Source organism: Oryza sativa, chromosome 1 (genome assembly GCF_034140825.1).
Source record: "Oryza sativa Japonica Group chromosome 1, ASM3414082v1".
NCBI classification, from domain to species: Eukaryota; Viridiplantae; Streptophyta; class Magnoliopsida; order Poales; family Poaceae; genus Oryza; species Oryza sativa.
Window position 1 is genome coordinate 36,671,671 of NC_089035.1, and position 19,516 is coordinate 36,691,186.

At 44.6% G+C, this 19,516-nt stretch overlaps 1 protein-coding gene across 1 annotated transcript; it reads right to left on the reverse strand.

Annotated features, from left to right (window-relative positions):
• Positions 1 to 10,765: 10,765 nt before the first annotated feature.
• Positions 10,766 to 13,352, reverse strand: LOC4327390 (WUSCHEL-related homeobox 5). The gene is made up of 2 exons (NM_001409086.1): positions 12,506 to 13,352; positions 10,766 to 11,467 (listed from the first exon to the last, which is right to left on the reverse strand). The coding sequence occupies exons 1-2, from the start codon at positions 12,987 to 12,989 to the stop codon at positions 11,010 to 11,012; spliced, it is 942 nt and encodes a 313-aa protein (NP_001396015.1). The 5' UTR covers positions 12,990 to 13,352; the 3' UTR covers positions 10,766 to 11,009.
• Positions 13,353 to 19,516: the final 6,164 nt, after the last annotated feature.

Sequence of the window (19,516 nt, forward strand, 5' to 3'; positions counted from 1 at the left end):
CCACCGGATGCGGCCGAACACGACGACGACGGCGCCGCCCGTCACGCCTCTCACGCCGTTAGGGCACAAGCCAACCCCGTCTGTTTTAAACCGTGATTAGCTTAGTGCAAAAACCGGCCAAACAGACTCAATCTAGTTATCTACCCAACCAAACACGGTTAACTTCTCGTCTCGGTTGTTCGGCTTTTTATCACACAGTGTCTAGACGGTGAGGTGATGGCCGGGCGGCGTTTAACGAGAGCTTTCCCGGATCTTCCCCGTGTGGGTGCCTTTTCCGGTGCAACAGATGCGACCCACCGCGCAGCAGCGCGGCCACCACCCACCACTATGCAACTTCTATTTGGTGGGTCAGGTTCCGCGATACTTGTCCCCTCCCCTCCCCTCTCTCCTCCCCTTCTCCCACATTGCTTTCAGCCTTTCAGCAAAGCGCGATTCTTTCTACTGCTACTACTCTACTTGCGAAGTTTCACTGCAGCCATCGCTGTCTATGGATTGGAGGCAAAGGCTGCGTGCTTGATCTACTACTACTACCAGGTTGCTTAGCCACAAAAACGACCGAAATTGCGTGTCAAATCAGCGTGGCGTTCGGACATCTTATCAAGGTTAGTATCTTTGTGGCGATTCTTCTTCTTGTGGCAGAGGGTCTGGTAATATCAAGGTTAGGGTTGATAGACTCGCATTGCTTGCCGTTCATCTGCTGTCGATCTATCGGGTTGTTTGGCGCATCTGTCCAAATGATTTCCATGTAATTTTTTCCTAGATGGACTAACTGTGATAAGTACACCGTATATATAGGAAAGTTTTTTATTTGATCTCTAACAGCTGAAAAACTCCTGTTTTTGCCACTAGACCTTAAAAAAATCTCCTATGTTTTGCTTTCAACAATCATATATTCCAAACAGAGCGTTAGAGCATTATTTAGCCATGATAAGCACACGGTTTCATGTTTCTGTGGTACTGCTACAGCGCCAATAGATTAGTACTCCTAAGATGTCATTTGGCAAGTGGGATGCTTAACATAGTTACTCAACTATATGGGAGCGTATCCTATGCACACAGGCTCTCGCGTGTAAACCAATTAAAAATTATCACAAAAAATTCTAGGAAAATTCATACATGTACGTGCAAAGTCACATCTTCAAATTCATTCTACATAGATAATAACAAAAAAGATAAAATTCTGACAAAATTACAACCTTAAAACTGTCAGATTTTTTGTTTTTTTGTTACGGCTAAAATATAATGAATTTAACGTTAAGATTTTAACCCTAGGTGTAATACAATTGAAAGTATGTATATGATTTTTTCTAGATTTTTTGGTGATATTTTTTAGTTGGTGTACACTTGTGTACACGTGAAGGCCTGTGTGCATAGGATACGTTGCCCAACTATATACACACAACAAGAGAATTATTTGCTTTGGTTGTTGGGATATCGCTAGGTCCCACCAAGGTTTGAAATGTAGCGGCATTCATGTTTGACTTGACGAGCTTATCTCTGTACTCTCTAGCCAAGGCTGTTTGCTCGTTTATTTATCAAAGAGGAAAAACTAAAGCAACCTATCGCATCTCTGATTTCTCTCTTATCATGGTGGTTGGTAGAGTAGAACAGAAGTGGTGGGCCTTTGCGCTAATAACACAATCAACTTATGATATGATTAAATTTGTGTCCTGTTATTGAAAGTTCGTCATTTGAATGTCGTAAAGGTGGATTAGATTGGAGATTGGCCTGTTGAAGCTGGTGCTTGTCTGATAGCGATGGTTCCAATTCCATCTTAGAAAAACCTTGCATCATTTATAAGTTATAAACCCCCCACAAACGGCTTTACCACTCGCATTTTTCCTCTTCTTTTTTAGTGTTATATCTTTTGTACTTTAACCCTACTCTTAATTTGAACAGAAAATATGCACTCCTTCAATACTTAATTGTGTGAGCATCTATTATGCTTCTTTAAATTTATTCTACGATTAGTTTAATCTAGCGTAACAAAGAAAACCACGCACACTTAACCAATTGTGGTATTTTAGTAAAAAAAAATCATTTTCTCCTGACGACAAAGGAAGAAAATAAAGGAATTTTTGCTTGCTTCAGCTTTAGTGGGCTCCAATGTAGGTTGAAATGCATCTTTCTCCCGTCACAATCTTCAGTCTTCTCAATGCATGATAATATATGATTTTACCTCTGTATTACCTCATCGATGACGTGTCACGTGTTACCCTGTAAATTCCCTTGTTAGCAAGGTAGTAAATTCTGCCCCATATAATTAATTAGAGGCCTCCCTATCCAAGTTGAGTGAATTATTGTACTTTGTGCCACAATATGCATCCTCATTGGACTATCGTTCGTGGATAGTACATCATTAGTCGTCTGAATTATAACCCCTAAAAACGACTATTAAAACGCACTTTCTAGAGCGAACAAGATTTGGTGGTCCCAAATATATTCTCAACCAAACACACGGTGATAACTGAGAAAAATACCGTGCGTGAGCTCATCGCCACATGCCAAGTTAGCAATTTTTTTTGCTCATAATTGAGCGCATTATATATAGGCCCTGGCAGGAAAATGGCGGATTAGATGTCTAATCCTGTGGTGGGAGTAGCTTTTAGGGTGGGTTTTTTTTTTACCGCATGTATATTTCCCTCCCAAATTGATAAACGTTGTTTTTTGAAAAAACAAAATCTATATAAAAGATGTTTAAAAAAATCAAATTAATCTATTTTAAATTTATTCTAACTAATGCTTAATTAATAATACGCTACTTAATCACTTTTGTTTTGTGTGTGGGGAGCTAAAGTTCACAACCTTCGACTACGAACGCAACCTTAGTCCATAATAGTAAGAGCTCTCCTCCAATTTGAAACCACCATAGTCTCGTTAACCTAAACAATAACTTACCATACGTGCACCCCAAGTCCCAGCTACAACCCACGTATCTAGTTGTACAATAAAGAAATTTGAAGGTTAAATACTTGTACAATGATGCCGACGAGCTTATCATCCTCTTGCAGCTATGGTGTTCCTAGGGGAGGTTCTGTCCTCTGTGATTACTCCAGTGAAAAGTCGTCTAGCCGATTGATCGGTGAACGACGGTGGGTGCTGAGCTGAATCGTGCAGCCGTGCTCAGCGCTCGGCGCCAAGGCTAGTAAACTGCACGTGTGGCTGTCTCGGCTGCGCGAAGTGGGCAGGTGTTGAACAGGGCGACGCGCCTCGGCGCATTGCAATATGGCCCAACGACCAACGTCCGATTCCGATCTCTCCATTTTGCATTCGCTCGATCAGTTCGTGGCGTGTCGAGATTCTCGGCTGCTTGCGCGCGCGGCTGGCAGTGGGGGAGGCGAACCTTTATTTAGTTCACGTTAAAATTAGAAATTTGGTTGAAATTGGAACGATGTAATAGAAAAGTTGAAAGTTTGAAGAAAAAATTGGGAACTAAACAAGGTCTAAGGGTGTGTTTAGTTCACGCTAAAATTGAAAGTTTGATTGAAATTGAAACGATATGATGGAAAAGTTGGAAGTTTATGTGTGTAGAAAAGTTTTGATGTGATAGAAAAGTTAAAAGTTTGAAGAAAATATTAGTAACTAAACCCGGCCTAACCCAGAAAATTTATCGGCAATTCGGCGTTCGGCAGCGTATCAGTATCATCAGTTGAGCACTTGAGCACACTGATTTTGTCAGCAATGTAGTAACTCGGCTCGTCGGTTGGCAGCCGGTTACCCGTTCCGGCAAAGCAATGCATGTTTATTTCCACTTGGAGATGAACTATACTAATAAATTTCAGATTAGGAAAAAAGATGTTCAAAGTTCTTCCACTTGGGAACAGAACGATTTGCAGTTAACATTTGCTGCTACCTGTGTGCCGCTGACTGTTAGTGCCGGGTCGCCGGCGAGAAAGTGGCCGGAGCAGAGCACGCTGGGATGGACGTCGCACTCGCACGACGTGCTCAAGCGGTCTCTGTATCGCACACATATCACACTGTGTGTGGCGATGGCGCTCGAGAGTGGGAAAACGACACGTCGTCCACTCCGGCTAGGCCCGATATAATTTCGATGCCCATAATTGCCGCTGTTGCCGGTGGTTTTCGTTGAGAAGAAAAAACCCCACGAATGATTGCCCCCAAAAGCGCCCAATGCGAAAGCGAAAAGTGCAGGTCTCTCTCTGAATGAACAAGCCCCCAAGCAGATCGAACAGACAGCAGCGGTTGCGGTGGTGCGGTGCGTTTCCTTCCATTATTTCCCCTCCTTGTTCTTTTCTCTCTTTTTTGCTTGGTCGATCTGAAGTCTCAACTGTTGCCGTGTTCTGTTTCGCTCTGTTCAGCGCACACACAGATCGAACACAACAAGACAAGTGGGAAGCTGTAGCCTGTAGTATTATTGCCGGTGGCGTTGTCCGAGTTTGTGAGGGCAGCAGAACGGCACAAGGCTACGGCAAGTGCAAGCGTGATGTGGCCTGCATGGAAGCTTCAGAAGAGAGCTCCCCCGGATACTAGCTGATGCTGAGCGGCATAGTGGTGTGCACTGCTGGTGGCAGTTTAAGTTTTCTTTGTTTCTCGATGCAAATGGCACATGCACTTCACCACGTCTTCTGCATTTCATGACTGTTTCTAACCGGAAGAAATTTTATAAGTGCCATGTCTTGACTGACGATCATAGTGACTGAATTTGCTAACCAACTGAGAAAATTCAGAAGAGGGCAGTACAACTCTACGAGTACACTAGTACACTGCTGCTTAGGTCAAAGTAAGACGTGATTCAACTGAGAAATTCGATTTGGCTCGGCCAACTGGTTGCAAAACTCAGGTCTCATATGTTGGTTCAGATGCAAACTGATGGGTTGTCTGGGATCAGATTCTCAGGATCCTCGTTTTTATTTTTCCACAAGTACTAGCGTGTACGATTAACCTATCATCCTGAATTACTGATGAGCACTAGTAGAAAACCTACTGGCATTGTAGCCAGGGCCGGTCCTATGATTTTGAGGGTCCTAGGCGAATTCATCACGATGGGTCCTCTAAGCTATATAAAAAATTTTATGATATATATAGACACTAATTAATTTTACTTGCAAAACAAATACATCCATATATTAAATCTTAACATGTCTGGTAATTATCGAAAAATAAAGTTGATCAAATTTGTACCTTGGAACTAATATCACTACCTTAATGAAGAATAGAATCGCATCATATCCATTATTTCTCATGAAAAGATACTTCTCGAGCATTTCTTGATGCAAAATCATCAAGAACAAGTCGACGATGTTGTGCGCTTGTGCGGTTGTGCCCTGTGCGATGCGATGTCGTCTGCCGAGTTGCCGACGACGCTACAACTCCTATCGTCTCTCGGACGTTTCTGCTTCCAGATAGACAATAGGCAGGTACTAGACTACTAGTATTAGGTGTTGGCCCCTCCACCATCATAGGCCCCCGACCATCATGGGCCCCCGGCGGTCGCCTCGGCTGCATAGCCCTAGGGCCGGCCCTGATCGTAGCAAGGTACACTCACGAACAACAGTAGAGGAGAGCAAAAAGGCCACGCGTTTTTTTTAAGAAAAATGATGACACTGAAACGCACGTATGACTCGCTCACCGGGCTTGGAAAATTTGGAGTGAGCACAACAGGCGTGGCGGACCTCTCAGTAGACCTCTCGCGAATACTTGCTACAGTAAAGTTTTCCACTTCCCTACTCCTCTCTCTTTCCTCCGGCCTAAGGTGGCTTCTCGCCGATGAAGACCGGGAAAGGGGTCAAGTCCCTCTTCTCCTATTGATTCAGGTTTTTCCCGTGGTCTTTTTCCTTTTGGTTCTCGAGGTGGTTGTTGGCGTTGGCCGTCCTTGTCCCGGCATCTGGGTGAGCGTTGTCGGGCTTCTTCTCAGAGGCGATTTACTCCATCGCTGGGACTCTTCTCCTGGGTACTACCTAGGGCGCCTCCAGATATGTACAAAGAGAGGTATCGCCTGCCTACATAAACATCTCCGGCAAGGTCTTTCTAAGGAAGGGGCCTTATGCTTGATCCCTGGCGACGAATTTTCACTTGGTGGCTAAAATTTTCAGGTTGCGCCAAGGGGGCCTCAACCGGGTACGCCTCCTGCCTTTTTCACGGTGAAATACATCTGGCTGTGATCTTTGGAATAGTTATGGTTTTTTACCGATTTCTCTCAAGAACAATGGTGTAAATCTTAATTGGTGTTGCTAATATTTCATTTTGCTCGTCAACGTCGTAACCTCCACGTGTGGGAGGCCTCTTCAGGGATCGAGTAATGGCGCCACCTCATGCAACTCACCTGATTTCACACTCCACCGGAAGTGAGCTCCAAATATTTTCCATCGGTGACGAAGACCAAAGAAGAAGGATTTGATTGTTTTTTCAATTCTTTTTAAGTTTTTTTTTTGCAAATTGTTGGGCAAAAGTGTAATTTGCCCATTCACAAGGGGCTTCTTTTCAAAACTGGAAGTGTCCCAGTAGCACTGTAACAACTCATGTATTTTATGTTTCTAATCTACTTTATATAAATAAATGCATGAGTTTTAAAAAGGAAAAAAATGACTCGCTCGCCAGGCCTTGTTGCGATCATGCTCCATCTTTTCTTTTGCTTTCATGTTCGTGATGGCCGTTACTCCTATTTTCTCAGTGGAATTGTATTTAGGACTGGTGCAGTAGCATACACTTATGTTGAGTCTGGACCCACGTATCAGCCACTGATCAATAGCCTACATCCTATTTTATATGGACATTATTGGGAGGGTGGGAGTGGGTGGCTGTGGGTATGGAGGGAAGAATCTCTCTCGCACAGCGCCACCCAAGTTGAAAGCTTGGGACAGGTGCAGCCGCATGGGTCGCGCTCTCCGCCACTACGAAGGAGAGGAGTGATCAACCTCAGCTACACCGTTCAGGTGCTGCAAAAAGCGGCGTAACGTCCCTGCTTCTTGTACTGGCTACGCTGCAATAATTCTGTACTATAACCACTTGTCTTAGATCTGATAAGATCGCGAGGCCTTTATCACTTTGATCTCTGGTCGTCATCTGTCAGCGACTTTTTTCTCTCTCTCTCTCTTTTCATCTTCTTTTCTCTCGGAAAGACCAGGCTTGATCAATTCATGTGCATGTCTTCTTTGCAGGATAGCGGTCCAGGACATTCTGATATTTTAGTGAACAGAAGAAAGGGCCAGTTGCAAATTTTCCCACACTTAATGTATTTTGATTTTGCGGGGAAAAGGTATTTTAAGAAGGCTTTTCATCACTAGTTCACTACAGGAAACCAGCAGAAACATATCAGACAGTGAACGGCACGAACTAGTAGTAGACTATAATATCTTGTGCATAAGCTCGGCACATGATTAGTCTTTATTTTAGTAACATGATTGAGGAGCCCTCTAGCTGTCTGGCATGCAAAAGAACTCCAGAAATGATGGAGATCTGAAGGAATCTTTCGTGCTGTTTTTAAAATCCATCAACTTCTGTACAAAGCAGAAATAATAAACCTTTTTTTCCCCCTCACACTTTCTGATTGTCGACAAATTTTTGTCAGGCAGATGGCTGCCTGGCCACTTGTCTGCTCTTTCCTGTGGATCACAGAGTAACCGATCCATGTGAAACTCTTCAGTCCTAAAATGTCGTTTGGTCTCTTGCTGATGGAAAGTTTATAAGCTGCATCTGGTCGAATAGCTCGATGTTAGCTGCATTGATGTCTCTTTTGTTATTCTCTTTGGGAAGCATATGAGCAACTTCATACAGATACGTTGGTATTATCTGTTCAGATCTTCCTCAAAATGTACTACTACTACTACTATTTAGACGTCTGCACATATGCTGAAGACAATAGTTAATTCTAAGCATTGCTGGTATCGGCAGTTTTCAGCAAGGAACACGAATTAGTCGCTATCTCAATACACAATTTCCCTTCCTCAATCCCAACCCCAAGCTGAAAGCCTGAAACTCCTGGATAGAACTAAGCAAACACTGAAAAGCAAACCTTTAAATGGTCCATCGCATATTTCAGATGTGAGACTAGTGAGCACTAGACTTTTGCGATGTTTTGGCTTCAGTTTGGTCTAGCTTCTAGCAATTGCAATTTCTTCCAGAATCAGAATCTCTCACAAACAGTTTAGCTTTTAATCTAGATTATGAAAAACTGTAGTTATAGAATTCAGAAAATGAATTACTTAAAAGTTAGAAGGTGAGAAACCTAACCTTTTCAAATTCTCAGAAACTAACTACCGACTAGTTATTTCTCATAATTTTAACCTTCACAAACAGACCCCTAGTACCCATAGGCCATATCGCGTGCATCAGGAGAAGCAATGCCAATGCAGTGATTGTTAGGTTCGCGTCGTCGTCGTGCGTGCATGCGTGCTCGCGTAACCGCGGGACAGATACATCGCCCAAATCAAGCCTTGTGTCTTTTCGCCATGACCGGCAAACCGACGACAAAACATGTGACGATCTGTAAATATGTGTGCATTGTCTAACAACTAGTCGATCGATGGTGGATGGTTGGATGCCGCAACAATAACCACCCTAAAAAGTCTAGGCGTCAACAAATAAGCGTGCCTCCTTTCTGCCCGGCCTCTCTTTTATTTCCTCATCTGAGAAGTACTGCGATGAAGAACACGACGCGTTACTTTCTTTTTGTGGCTACAAAATCCTTAGATGATTGGTTTTAAAAAATGTTGTACGATTGCACTTTTCGAAGGAGCTAGAAGTACCCGTTGAAAATCTAGCTGGTGAGACTAGGAAAATATGATTTTGATTTCGAGTTTATTTTTCACATTGTATAACTATAACCTTTTAAAATCTGAAAAAAAATCTATTTGGAAGAGCTTTTAGTTATAGGAGAACCCAAACATGCCTATATCTGTTTTTCTTCCAAAAATCTACTAGACTTTGTGAAGTCTGCCCATCCTTGGAAAGATATCTAGAGGTATCATATTTTCTAGTATAAAATTTTGGTACCTCTAGGTACTACGTATCTTAAGGTATCAAAAATTTTTAGTATAAAATTTAGTTACCTAAAAATACATTTTCAGGACTGTAAAATTCCACTTTACGGAAAGACATTTTGGCCCATCTATTATTAAATTACTAGGAAAAGGAGCCTCCACGTGCGCTCTCACGGGCTAGAAATTCTCATATTAATCGGATAAAAAAACAGAGTCCATATATAAATACAATTTTAAAATAGCTGAAATTCGAAATTAAAAAATAAGGAATATTAAAACATGATACTAGAGTCCATTCCGGTATACAATTTAGAACCAATGAAAATTCCGTATTATTTTTTAAAAAAAGATAAAAGTAGATGTTAGAGTTCATATAGAAATACAATTTAGAAATAACTAAAATTCGGAATTAAGAAAGGGAATATTGAAAGAAGAGTATAGAGTTAATATAGAAATACAATTTAGAAATCACTGAAATTCGGAATGAAAAAATAAAGAATATTAGAAGAAGAGTATAGAGTCCATCTAGGATTACAATTAAGAAATAACCGAAATTCGGAATAAAAGAAAGAAATACTAGAAGAAGAGTATAGAGTCCATACAGTAATTTATAATTAACTAAAATTTAGAATAAAAATAATAAAATTAAAAGTAGAGTTTAGAGTCCATATAGAAATACAATTAAAAATAATAAAAATTCAAAATAAAAAAATAAATATTAGAAGAAAAGCCTAGAGGGGTCTAGAGTCCACATAGGAGTATTATTTAGAAATAACTGAAATTCTGATTTCTAAAATAAGAAATATATGAATAAATTTTATATGTAACAAAAAATCAGAATTAAAAAAATGAGTATTGGAAGATGAGACTAAAGTCAATACAATTTAGAAAGAACTAAATTCAATATTAAAAATAATTAATAACTATCACGTACATACAATACAATATGAATATTACATATTGATAGTTTGGTAAAATTAGTACAAAAATTTAAATTATGTTATCATTTTAATATATTGTAATAATAAAAGAAGAAAAAAATACTATTATAGAAGAGAAAATATAGGGATGCTAGCTAAGTTCAATATGAAGCGTGCAGAGTGGACTAGTGGAAACTGATAAGGCAAATTGCGGGCAATAATTTCACCATAGTCATGGCCTCCCTTTCGTCCTCCGTCAGCCAAGACTTCACTAAGTTCAGTAGAACTGTAGATGAGCAGGAATCTTGTAGCCTAGCTCCTTGTCAAGTTATCCGGAGCGGTAAATTATTGGTTAACTAGCACTTTAGAAGTGGACAAGTTCGGTCCATCTGTCTCTTTTCGAATAACTTATCGCATGCAACAACAAAATGACCTTCAACTAAAAAAACAAACAAATGAACCGTCGCCGGATGTCTCATCGATTGACGTCTCAAGAGTGTTCTTGTAGAAGATGCTTTGCTCTATGGAAAGTCCGCTTCTGAAGAGAACTCAGCTACTACAAGGGAACTCGCCGTCGCCGGCCGAGTTTGATTTCTGTTGGGGATTTGGCCCTGGTGCTGGGACTTGGGAGGCTGGGGCCGTCGAATTGGGTCGCGTAGCGTGAAGGTGTGCGGGCCTTGAGCCCTGTTGCTTCTCCATCACTGCCCATTGTACTTGTTACTGGGCCATTGTTTGAGTGGATCAGTTTTTTGGTCCAAACTCGAGCCCCACAGAAAAAAAAATCTTCAACATTTACTCTGACTAAGGACATTCGTAAAATATCTGCAACACTCAGTGTCGAAGTCGACTACCTGTCAAACTCAAATCAGAAAAAAAAAGATCACCTATGATTAAAACAAAAATCACTTGAGAGCACGAACAAATTGTGAGAGCACAGCCGCCTCAAAACATGCATCATTCCATTCCAATGAAACACTTCAAGTTGATGAAGCAGTACACCTTCCAATCCCTTAACCAATTAAACCATGCAATGATCGATGCAACAATGCAGATAAGTTTCAAAAAGCACGACGGGTTCGTCCACTCATGAAGATATCAACTTCCACTCCACTCCACTCCACTCTACGCTCACTCACTCTCACCTTCACGCTCAGCGGCCTCCAGAATGGACGCCGAAGAAGTCGTAGAACGGAGGCGCCTCGCTGCTGGGGCTGTCCGAGCTCTCCGACTCCCACGAGAACGACGCGGACGCGGACGGCGTCGTCGGGGACACGGCGGCGCAGGCGCTCCCGGCGCGGAGCGGCTTGTGATCCGGCAGCACGAAGGTGGGCTGCAGGGGGAACAGCTGGAGGGTCTCGCGCCCACCGGCGCCGCCGCCGCGGCGGCCATGGCCTTCCGCTTCCGCCGCGCCGCGGCCAGCCGCCGCCGCGAGGTGTGCGCTGCTCGGCGGTGCCTGCAGGTACATGGTGGTGGTGGCCGGTGGCTGCGCCGTGGACTTGTCGTGCGGACACACTTCCATCCCTGGGTACAGCAACGGCGTCTGCTGCTGCGGGTAGTAGCTGGCGTTATTTGTCGCGACCGGCATGAAGCTTGGCGTCCTGAACATCACTGCAAGGATCGAAAGTGTGCATGGATCAGTGCAGAACATGGAGTGGAGAATTGGCATTTAAGAATTGAAATGCAAACACAAACTGTAGTAAAAATAGAATCTAATAAACGCGCGCATTATGATCAAATGGATGGTCATGCTAAGAACAACAGATCAAACATGCCAATGTCAACAACGATACTCGAAGCTGGATTGGATGACACGTGCACCGACCACTCATGGGACACATTTTCATGTCCCAACATTATGAGATGGAAGGGCAGCATTTCTTGGATGGGAAAGGAAGCAGCTAAAGGATGATGTGGAAGGTTGTGTCTGGCCGTTTTGGCCCTAGCTAGGAGGATGGTCATTTCCTTCTACCCTCGGTCATGCACAGCATGACAGCAGCACAGTGCACAGAAGATTAATGGAGCTACAAAAGGGTAGCAGCAGAAGCTACATAGGCAGGCAGGCAACGTTAAATCGTGTGACCATGAATAGGCAGTCTCTCTGTTCCACTGGCACTGTATATAGGGGGGCAGAGGAGAAAAGACAGGTGATACGAAACAATGGAAGAAATGGAAGAAAAAACGGACGGATTTACAGTAGGAGACATGAACAAGGCATGCACATCGTGACAGAATAGTGATAGCTAGCTAAGCAAGCGTAATGCGATTGCATGCAACGCAACGCGTGCATGCAGAGGATAAGTACAAATAGACAACTAGCGGCAGTACTACTACCGTGTTATACATCATGCCGTTGTGCAACAAAGCGGTCAAGGTCAACTGTGAAGAATGGATGTTCTACGCCAAGTATACTTGTCATGCCAGCCATGCATGTACAAAACGATTTCGTATAGATTTATTGGCCCATGCATGAAAAATGCAAGAACTGAAACGACAGCACGAGAACTTTGACCTCCATACGCATGAATACCACGAAAAATGAATGGATGCCAGGTGCATGACACCCATGTGTAAAGCTAATTAAGCAAGACATGCCAAAGAGAAGATTTAATACGTGACATTTAAAGCACGAGAAAAGGTTTGGCTTACCACCACCGGCGTTGCATGCGGCCGTCGTCGTCGTCGCCGGCGGCGGCGGCGGCGGTGGCATCGCCGTCGGCGCCATGGCGAGAGGGAAGGGCCGCGCGAGTGGCCTGTGGAGCACGGGCAGCGGCGGCGGGCGGCGGAACAGCTTGCTGAAGTAGTCGAAGCTCTGCTGCTTCTGCTTCTGCCGCTGCCGGGCCTTGTGGTTCTGGAACCAGTAGAACACGTTCTTGCCCTCAATGTGGCCGTGCTCCCGGAGCCTCGCCGTGATCTGCTGTATCTGCTCGGCGGTCGGCGTGCGCAGCCCCTGCCGGTACAGCCCCTCCAGCACCGCGATCTGCTCCTTGGTCGGCGTCCACCGCGCGTTCGCCAGCGCCGCCGCCGCCGCCGAGGCCGGCGACAGCGGCGGCGAGAGCGGAGACGGCGGATCGGAGAAGCCTCCCGCCCGCCCGCCGCCGCCGCCGCCCAACGTCGTCGTCGTCGTCTCCATGGCTTGCTCTGACTTTGGTCGCGCTCGCTCGGCTCGCCCGCTCGCGTTTGTGATGCGTTTGCTGCCTGCGAGCGGCCGCGGGTGCGTGGTTTTTAAGCGTGCATGGGAGTGTGAGGAGGTGGGCGATGGGTGGGCCGTAGCGCGTGTGCGCGCGCGCGGGCGGCAGGGGGAGGCGTAGCTAGCGTGGGGATCGTGTCGCGTTGCGGTCAAGGGGAGCGTACGTTTCGACGTTTTCGTGAGGACGGGAGGAGTCGCGTGCCGCCCCTGTGCCGTGCGCCGCGTAGATCACCACGGCGAGTGGCGTGATCCATCCATGCGTGCATGCATCGTCGTCGGTACTCCAATCGATGGATCAAGGGCGTACGTGCCCATTGTGAAGTGAAATGAAAAGCAATTTTTCACTCGTGAAAAGGGCCTTTTCCTTCGTGTACGCGTTTTTTTTGCCCAGCTGGCCGCATCGATCGGAAAAAGGAGAGAGTAAAGTGTGCGTGCGTGCTGTTCGACGTGGGCTCTGAAAACAATGGGGGAAGAGGAAGGAAAGGAGGCTGCGGAGCGGAGCGCATGCAATGCACGCAGCTAGCGCGCGGCCGCACAGTGAATGCGTGCCAACTTGCCTTTCCAGAAGAGAAGTAGAGTAGCCTAGTCGATCTAGTGTAGGAGGCGCAAGCCGTACGAAGCATCTCCTCTCCTCGTAGTCGTCCTCGGGAATGATGGGAATTATTTGCTCGTGGCAACAGATTTTTCGTTTTACGGGCGAGATCTCGTGTGTTTAGCCCCTTTCGGTAGAGGACTAGCTAGCATCCATCGCGTCGCTCTATTCATCGCGTACGTACATGTAGCCTCTGCACGTACTATGCGCTGTACTCTGCGTCCCCGTATAGGCTACTTTTGCAATGTCCAAGTTAGATCGATCAGATTCAATGCATGCACGAGTTTGGGAGTGAATTGAAGCTTGCTTGACTGCTTGAGGCCAAAGTAGATCGAGTTGTTACATCGCATTGCATGCTTTGACTACTACGCGATCAGATCAGAGTGCCTTCAGGATAAACGGATCAAGCATTTTTTTTGTTGGGAAATGCTCGTATCGTGGTTTTGCGCCCAAACTTCAGTCTATTGTCACAGAAAATGTTCGCCGCGGTTCTAAAGACATCAATGCAGGAGATTCATATCGATCTCGCGCATTCCGTTCTGTGAAAGCTTAATTCAGTATACATCGGTGTAAAGCAATTGGTTGCAGGCTTGCAGCATGCTGCATGCAGCTGAAATTTTTCGAGTTACTGGTTGCCGCATGCGTGCCCGAACAAGGATCTCTGAAATGATAAATCAGGTTTATTTTGCAATAACAAAAGATCAAACCAGCAAGATACTTCCTCCATCTAAATATAAGTGCAACTTTAGTACAGATATGATATAAGGTGTATTTAATTCTTTGGGTGTAAAGTTTTTGAAGTATACGGACGCACATTTGAAATATTAAACGTAGACTAATAACAAAACAAATTACAGAGTCCGCCTATAAACTGCGAGACGAATTTATTAAGCCTAATTAATCCGTCATTAGCAAATGTTTACTGTAGCATCACATTGTCAAATCATGACATAATTAGGCTCAAAAGATTCGTCTCGCAATTTACATATAAACTGTGCAATTGTTTTTTCCCCACATTTAATGTTCCATACATGTATCAAACATTTGATGTGACCTTTTTGACCAAATTTTTTTGAGATCTAAACAAGGCCATACTCCAATCTAGGAATACAAATCTGAAAAGTAAGGCCCGTTTAGTTCGCGAAATGAAAATTTTTGGGTGTCACATCGAACGTTTGACCAGATGTCGGAAGGGGTTTTCGGACACGAATGAAAAAACTAATTTCATAACTCGCATAGAAACCGCGAGACGAATCTTTTGAGCATAATTAATCCGTCATTAGCACATGTGGGTTACTGTAGCACTTATGGTTAATCATAGACTAATTAGGCTCAAAAGATTCGTCTCGCAATTTCTCCCCTAACTATGCAATTAGTTTTTATTTTTATCTATATTTAATGTTTCATGCATGTATTCAAAGATTCGATGTTATGTTTTTGAAAAAAACTTTCTGGAAACTAAACAGGGTCTAAGAAGTATGCTGTGTGCATGCAAACGGAAAGTTTTAAAGACAACTTTACTGCTTGTCTACATGTTGTGTGCATGGTAATCAGCTATCACGAGCTCACAAACAATGAAGAGGAGAGAGAGGCCGGGACCTGAATGATCAATATTGGGACAGAGGGACGCCGGCCATGGCTTTTACTCCCTCAACTGGAGACGGCAGCTAGGCTGCCATAGGTAGGGATTGAAATGGCGAGGCACATTGGGAAATGGAGATAGAGGCTGAGGCTGATACCAAAGCAGGCTAGTGTAGGGCGATAGATGAGACGACGAACACTGTATGCATGCATGCATGCGTTGTGTTTGGGACATGCATGCAACGCACGGCAATGGGAGAGGGCAGACCGGACGGTTCAGGAGTCGGATTTTGAGATTATCGCTTCCCGTTTCCCCGTAACGTGATGTGAGAGAAGCCGAGACGCTGCACGCCTGCGTCGCATTACTCCTCACGAGCTAAGCTAGAGACTAGAGAGGCAGGGACGAAGGGAGAGGCAGACGAGAGGGGGAGGAGGAGAGAACGGATCGGAGACGCTGCAAATTGGCGCTTGCTGGTGCTGCGCGCATTGGGAAATGCCATGCGTAGCTAGAGGCTAACCACGCGCGACTCGCCTCACCCAATCGGGCTCCGGTGAGCAGTGGCAGCGTGAGCGTCGTCGTCGTCGGGTGTCCCTGACTAGATAGGACATGGATTGACTTTGATCGGCGACAAATCTTCAAGAGAGATCCGAATACCCGGAAAACCGTTCGCCCTGATCCGACTTAAAAACTTCGACGGCCGGCCGGTTGGGCAAATCAAAACACCGGAGCAGGTTAACCGCGAGCGAGCCAACGCTAGCGCGAAACCACAAAGATCCAAAGCCCGTGCTGGTTAGTTGCCGTGGTGCAGTGCAGGCGCAGGTAGACGCCGGTGGAAGGCGACGCGAGACATCCGCGTCAAAGAAATCCTAGAATTCCGGGCACGTAGCGCAACGGTGCGTGTGCCATGATCAGGAGATTGTCAAAAAAAAAAAAAAAGACAACACTTGAGAGCTGTTGAGCAGCTGCTGGAACAGACATTCTGAACGGATAAAAATAATAACGGGCACGAGAAGCATGAGTACAACGAAGTTTTCTGGGCCCAACATATATTTTTTCCTTGGTTGATTAGCACCGTGAAATAGTGCATAGAGGATCGATCAGAAAAAAACAGGCCAGTGCAAATGTGTGCATGTTGTTGGTATGCATGCTCAACAGGGATGCAAGTGGGTAATCCACTACCCGTATAAAAACTCGCTTGTTAGTATATTTTTCGTATGATAGTTTAAAATTTAGAAGAAAAAATTAACTAAAAGTGAGATAAGCGGGAAAAAAAGCGCGCTTGCCCGCCCCACTTGCATCCCTAATGCTCAAGGATTCTAGAGGTGAAAATTAGGGATGACAATTGTGCCCGTTTGCCCGTTTATCCATGGGTAAAAACCCTATTAGGGTTGGGTTTGTTCTCCATTTTATACCCATGGGTATCTTATTGGGTCAAAAGCTATGCCCGATGGGTAAATTGGCATGGGAATGGGTAATCACTACCCATGCCCGCTTTGCCCATTTACCCGCAAAATCTAACTTACATGTAGGCTAGGAGCAAAATCCACTAGAATACATAAGCCACGTTTTTATTTTCTACGGTTTCCCTTTTATTTCCCTTATTATTTCTCTCCCTTTACTCTATCGCCGCTAGAAGAGAGACGACACCGAGGCGGAGAATATTTGATGTTTTAAGTTCAATTCGAACTTAGAAGCTTGTAGACTTTTTGTTCCACTGCTTTTGTTGTGGCGGGTAAACGGGCACGCCCGCGGGCATAAGACGCCCGCGGGCAATGGGCAACCATCCTTACCCGTCATGTAGTAATTGTAGGATCAAGGAGGCCGACTAGAGGGGGGTGAATAGGCGGTTTTAAAACTTAATGGCACTTAAACAAAACTAACCTAAGTTGCTAGGCAAGGTGAGGTGCAAGGTTAACTAAGCAACTAAGTTAAGTTTTGCAAACCTAAGTGATATGGGCTCAAATATGTCTCTATGAATGTAAATAGCACAAATGTAAATGCAACAAATAAATGAGACAAGAGACAAGGAATTTTTCACCGAGGTTCGGAAACTCGCCGGTTTCCTAATCCCCGTTGAGGCGAGCCCAACTCCACCGCTCAACCACGAAGCCACCGCACGCCCCCTTCGTCAAGGGGTGGGCAAGGCGGGAGCCGGCCCACGGAGAGGACTACCCAAGCCTCGATCACTTGGGGTAGTTCTTCCTTCACTCCGAAGGTGGTGAACTCCAAACCACTCACAAACGGTGCCGGGCCTCCTCCACAATCTCCTCGGAGAGGTCACCGGGCAACACCTCCACAAGCTGTCTAGGAGGCGGCAACCTCCAAGAGTAACAAGTCTAGGATGCTTGCCGAGGATGATCAAGTGCCACACTAGCTATAACAATGAAGCAATGCACTTGGATTGGCTTAACTCACTCTCTAACACCTCACTAGATAAACTAAGTGCACAAGGGTGTGAGAGCTCTTGCAAGGGTTCAAGATAATGCAATGGAGTGCCAAAACCTTACCCTTGTTGCTGGGGAGTGGGTATATATACCCCCAACCACCAAAACTAGCCGTTGGAACCGAAATCCCCAACTTTGTGCTCTGCCGGTCAGACCGCCGTTATGAGGCCGGTCAGACCGGACTACTTTGTAACGGCTAGAAAACTAGCCGTTACAGGGCAATCATTGAGCCCACTCAACCTGGCCGGTCTGACCGCAGTGTAGGGGCCGGTCAGACCGCCGTCGGCTCGGTCTGACCAGTTGCGGCTCTGGCGGCTCTGTATCGCCACCAAAAACCAGACCAGTGCAATAGACTAGTGGGGCCGGTCAGACTGGCCTTACCACGCCGGTCAGACCGGCTAACAGACCCGGTCAGACCGGCCTAAGGCCCACGGTCAGACCGTAGGTCACTTTTCAGCTCAACCGACTGTTAGTAAAACGGTGATATCTCTTGACTCGGGTATCGGAATTTGGCGTTCTTGGACTCTATGGAAAGCTTATTCAAAGGGCCATCCAACCCATGAAAAATCCATCCAAGAAACACAACTTAAGTCAAGGATAAAGGGCTCACACTCCAAAGGATATCCACCGGACATACCCACAAGATGTCACTCACTCCTATTGGACATGCCCACTTCTCTCTTGGTTTAGGACTTGAGAAAACTCATCACACTTGGTTAGACAAGCCCACAAAATGCACCTACATGCATATGAACTAATATGGCATAAGATCATCCACAAGCTCGCTTCATAGACCCCTCTTGATAGTACGGCGCCTATCTAGCAAATCCAGTCTACACCAAACACCAAGACCGGGAAAAGACTAAGAAAACATTCTTAGCTACATTATACCTTTGCCTTGCGCCATCCATCTTGGGGTCAAGCTTGAGCCGAGATCAACACTTGTGACCATCCGGTTGAACCATGTTTATGCCGAGGTCTTGTCCATCCTTTGTCAAGACTTTATTCTCATTACAAGCTTGACTTCATTCTTGCCAACATGACGATGTCCTTGGCTTGGTGACCACTAACCCATGGTGTCATTCATTAGCCTCATCATAATGGGACCTATTCCTTTTCACACCTCAAAGGAGAACATTAGTCTCAACAAATCGGTTGTCATCCTTCACTTGATGACCAACCGGTTGCATATGAAAGATATAGATATGTTTGTTGAGTATTCATTAACATCACAAGTGTCATATACTCGTATGCAAGCTCAAGTGCAAAGATCCGATATAAATAATAGGTGAACAACATGGATCTAGAACATGCACAATAAATGTATAGGATTTGCTCCCCCTAAATATATGCATACAAATAAATATACAAGAGATGCAAGTGTATGCATAATTAGAGAATGACCAATGGGGGTTTATCCTATACATATAGAGAAGGCATATGTAGTAATGATGTAGACTAACATAAAACATATACCTTCATGATCTCCATGTTCTCAATGTAAATGAGACTAAATAAGATAACATTCGAGTAAACATTAGTCTCACACTTATATATCAATAACATGGAAATCATATATATGAACCTATCAAAAAGTAGGAGATAAGAAGTGGTACATATCATTTTATCTCCATGCATTTCATCCTTGTCATGATTAAGGTCCATCACAAAAGAATGCATGTCTTCCACATCTCATTATCGGGAAATAACCTAGTAGACAACTTATGCAAAAGAGAGGTTAATCCCATAAACATCGGTTTATCATCTATCACCAAAGTAACAATTACACAAATTGTTTAATCCAAGATCTTTCAATCTTTTCTCTCTTTGGTGATGGATAATAACCCGATAT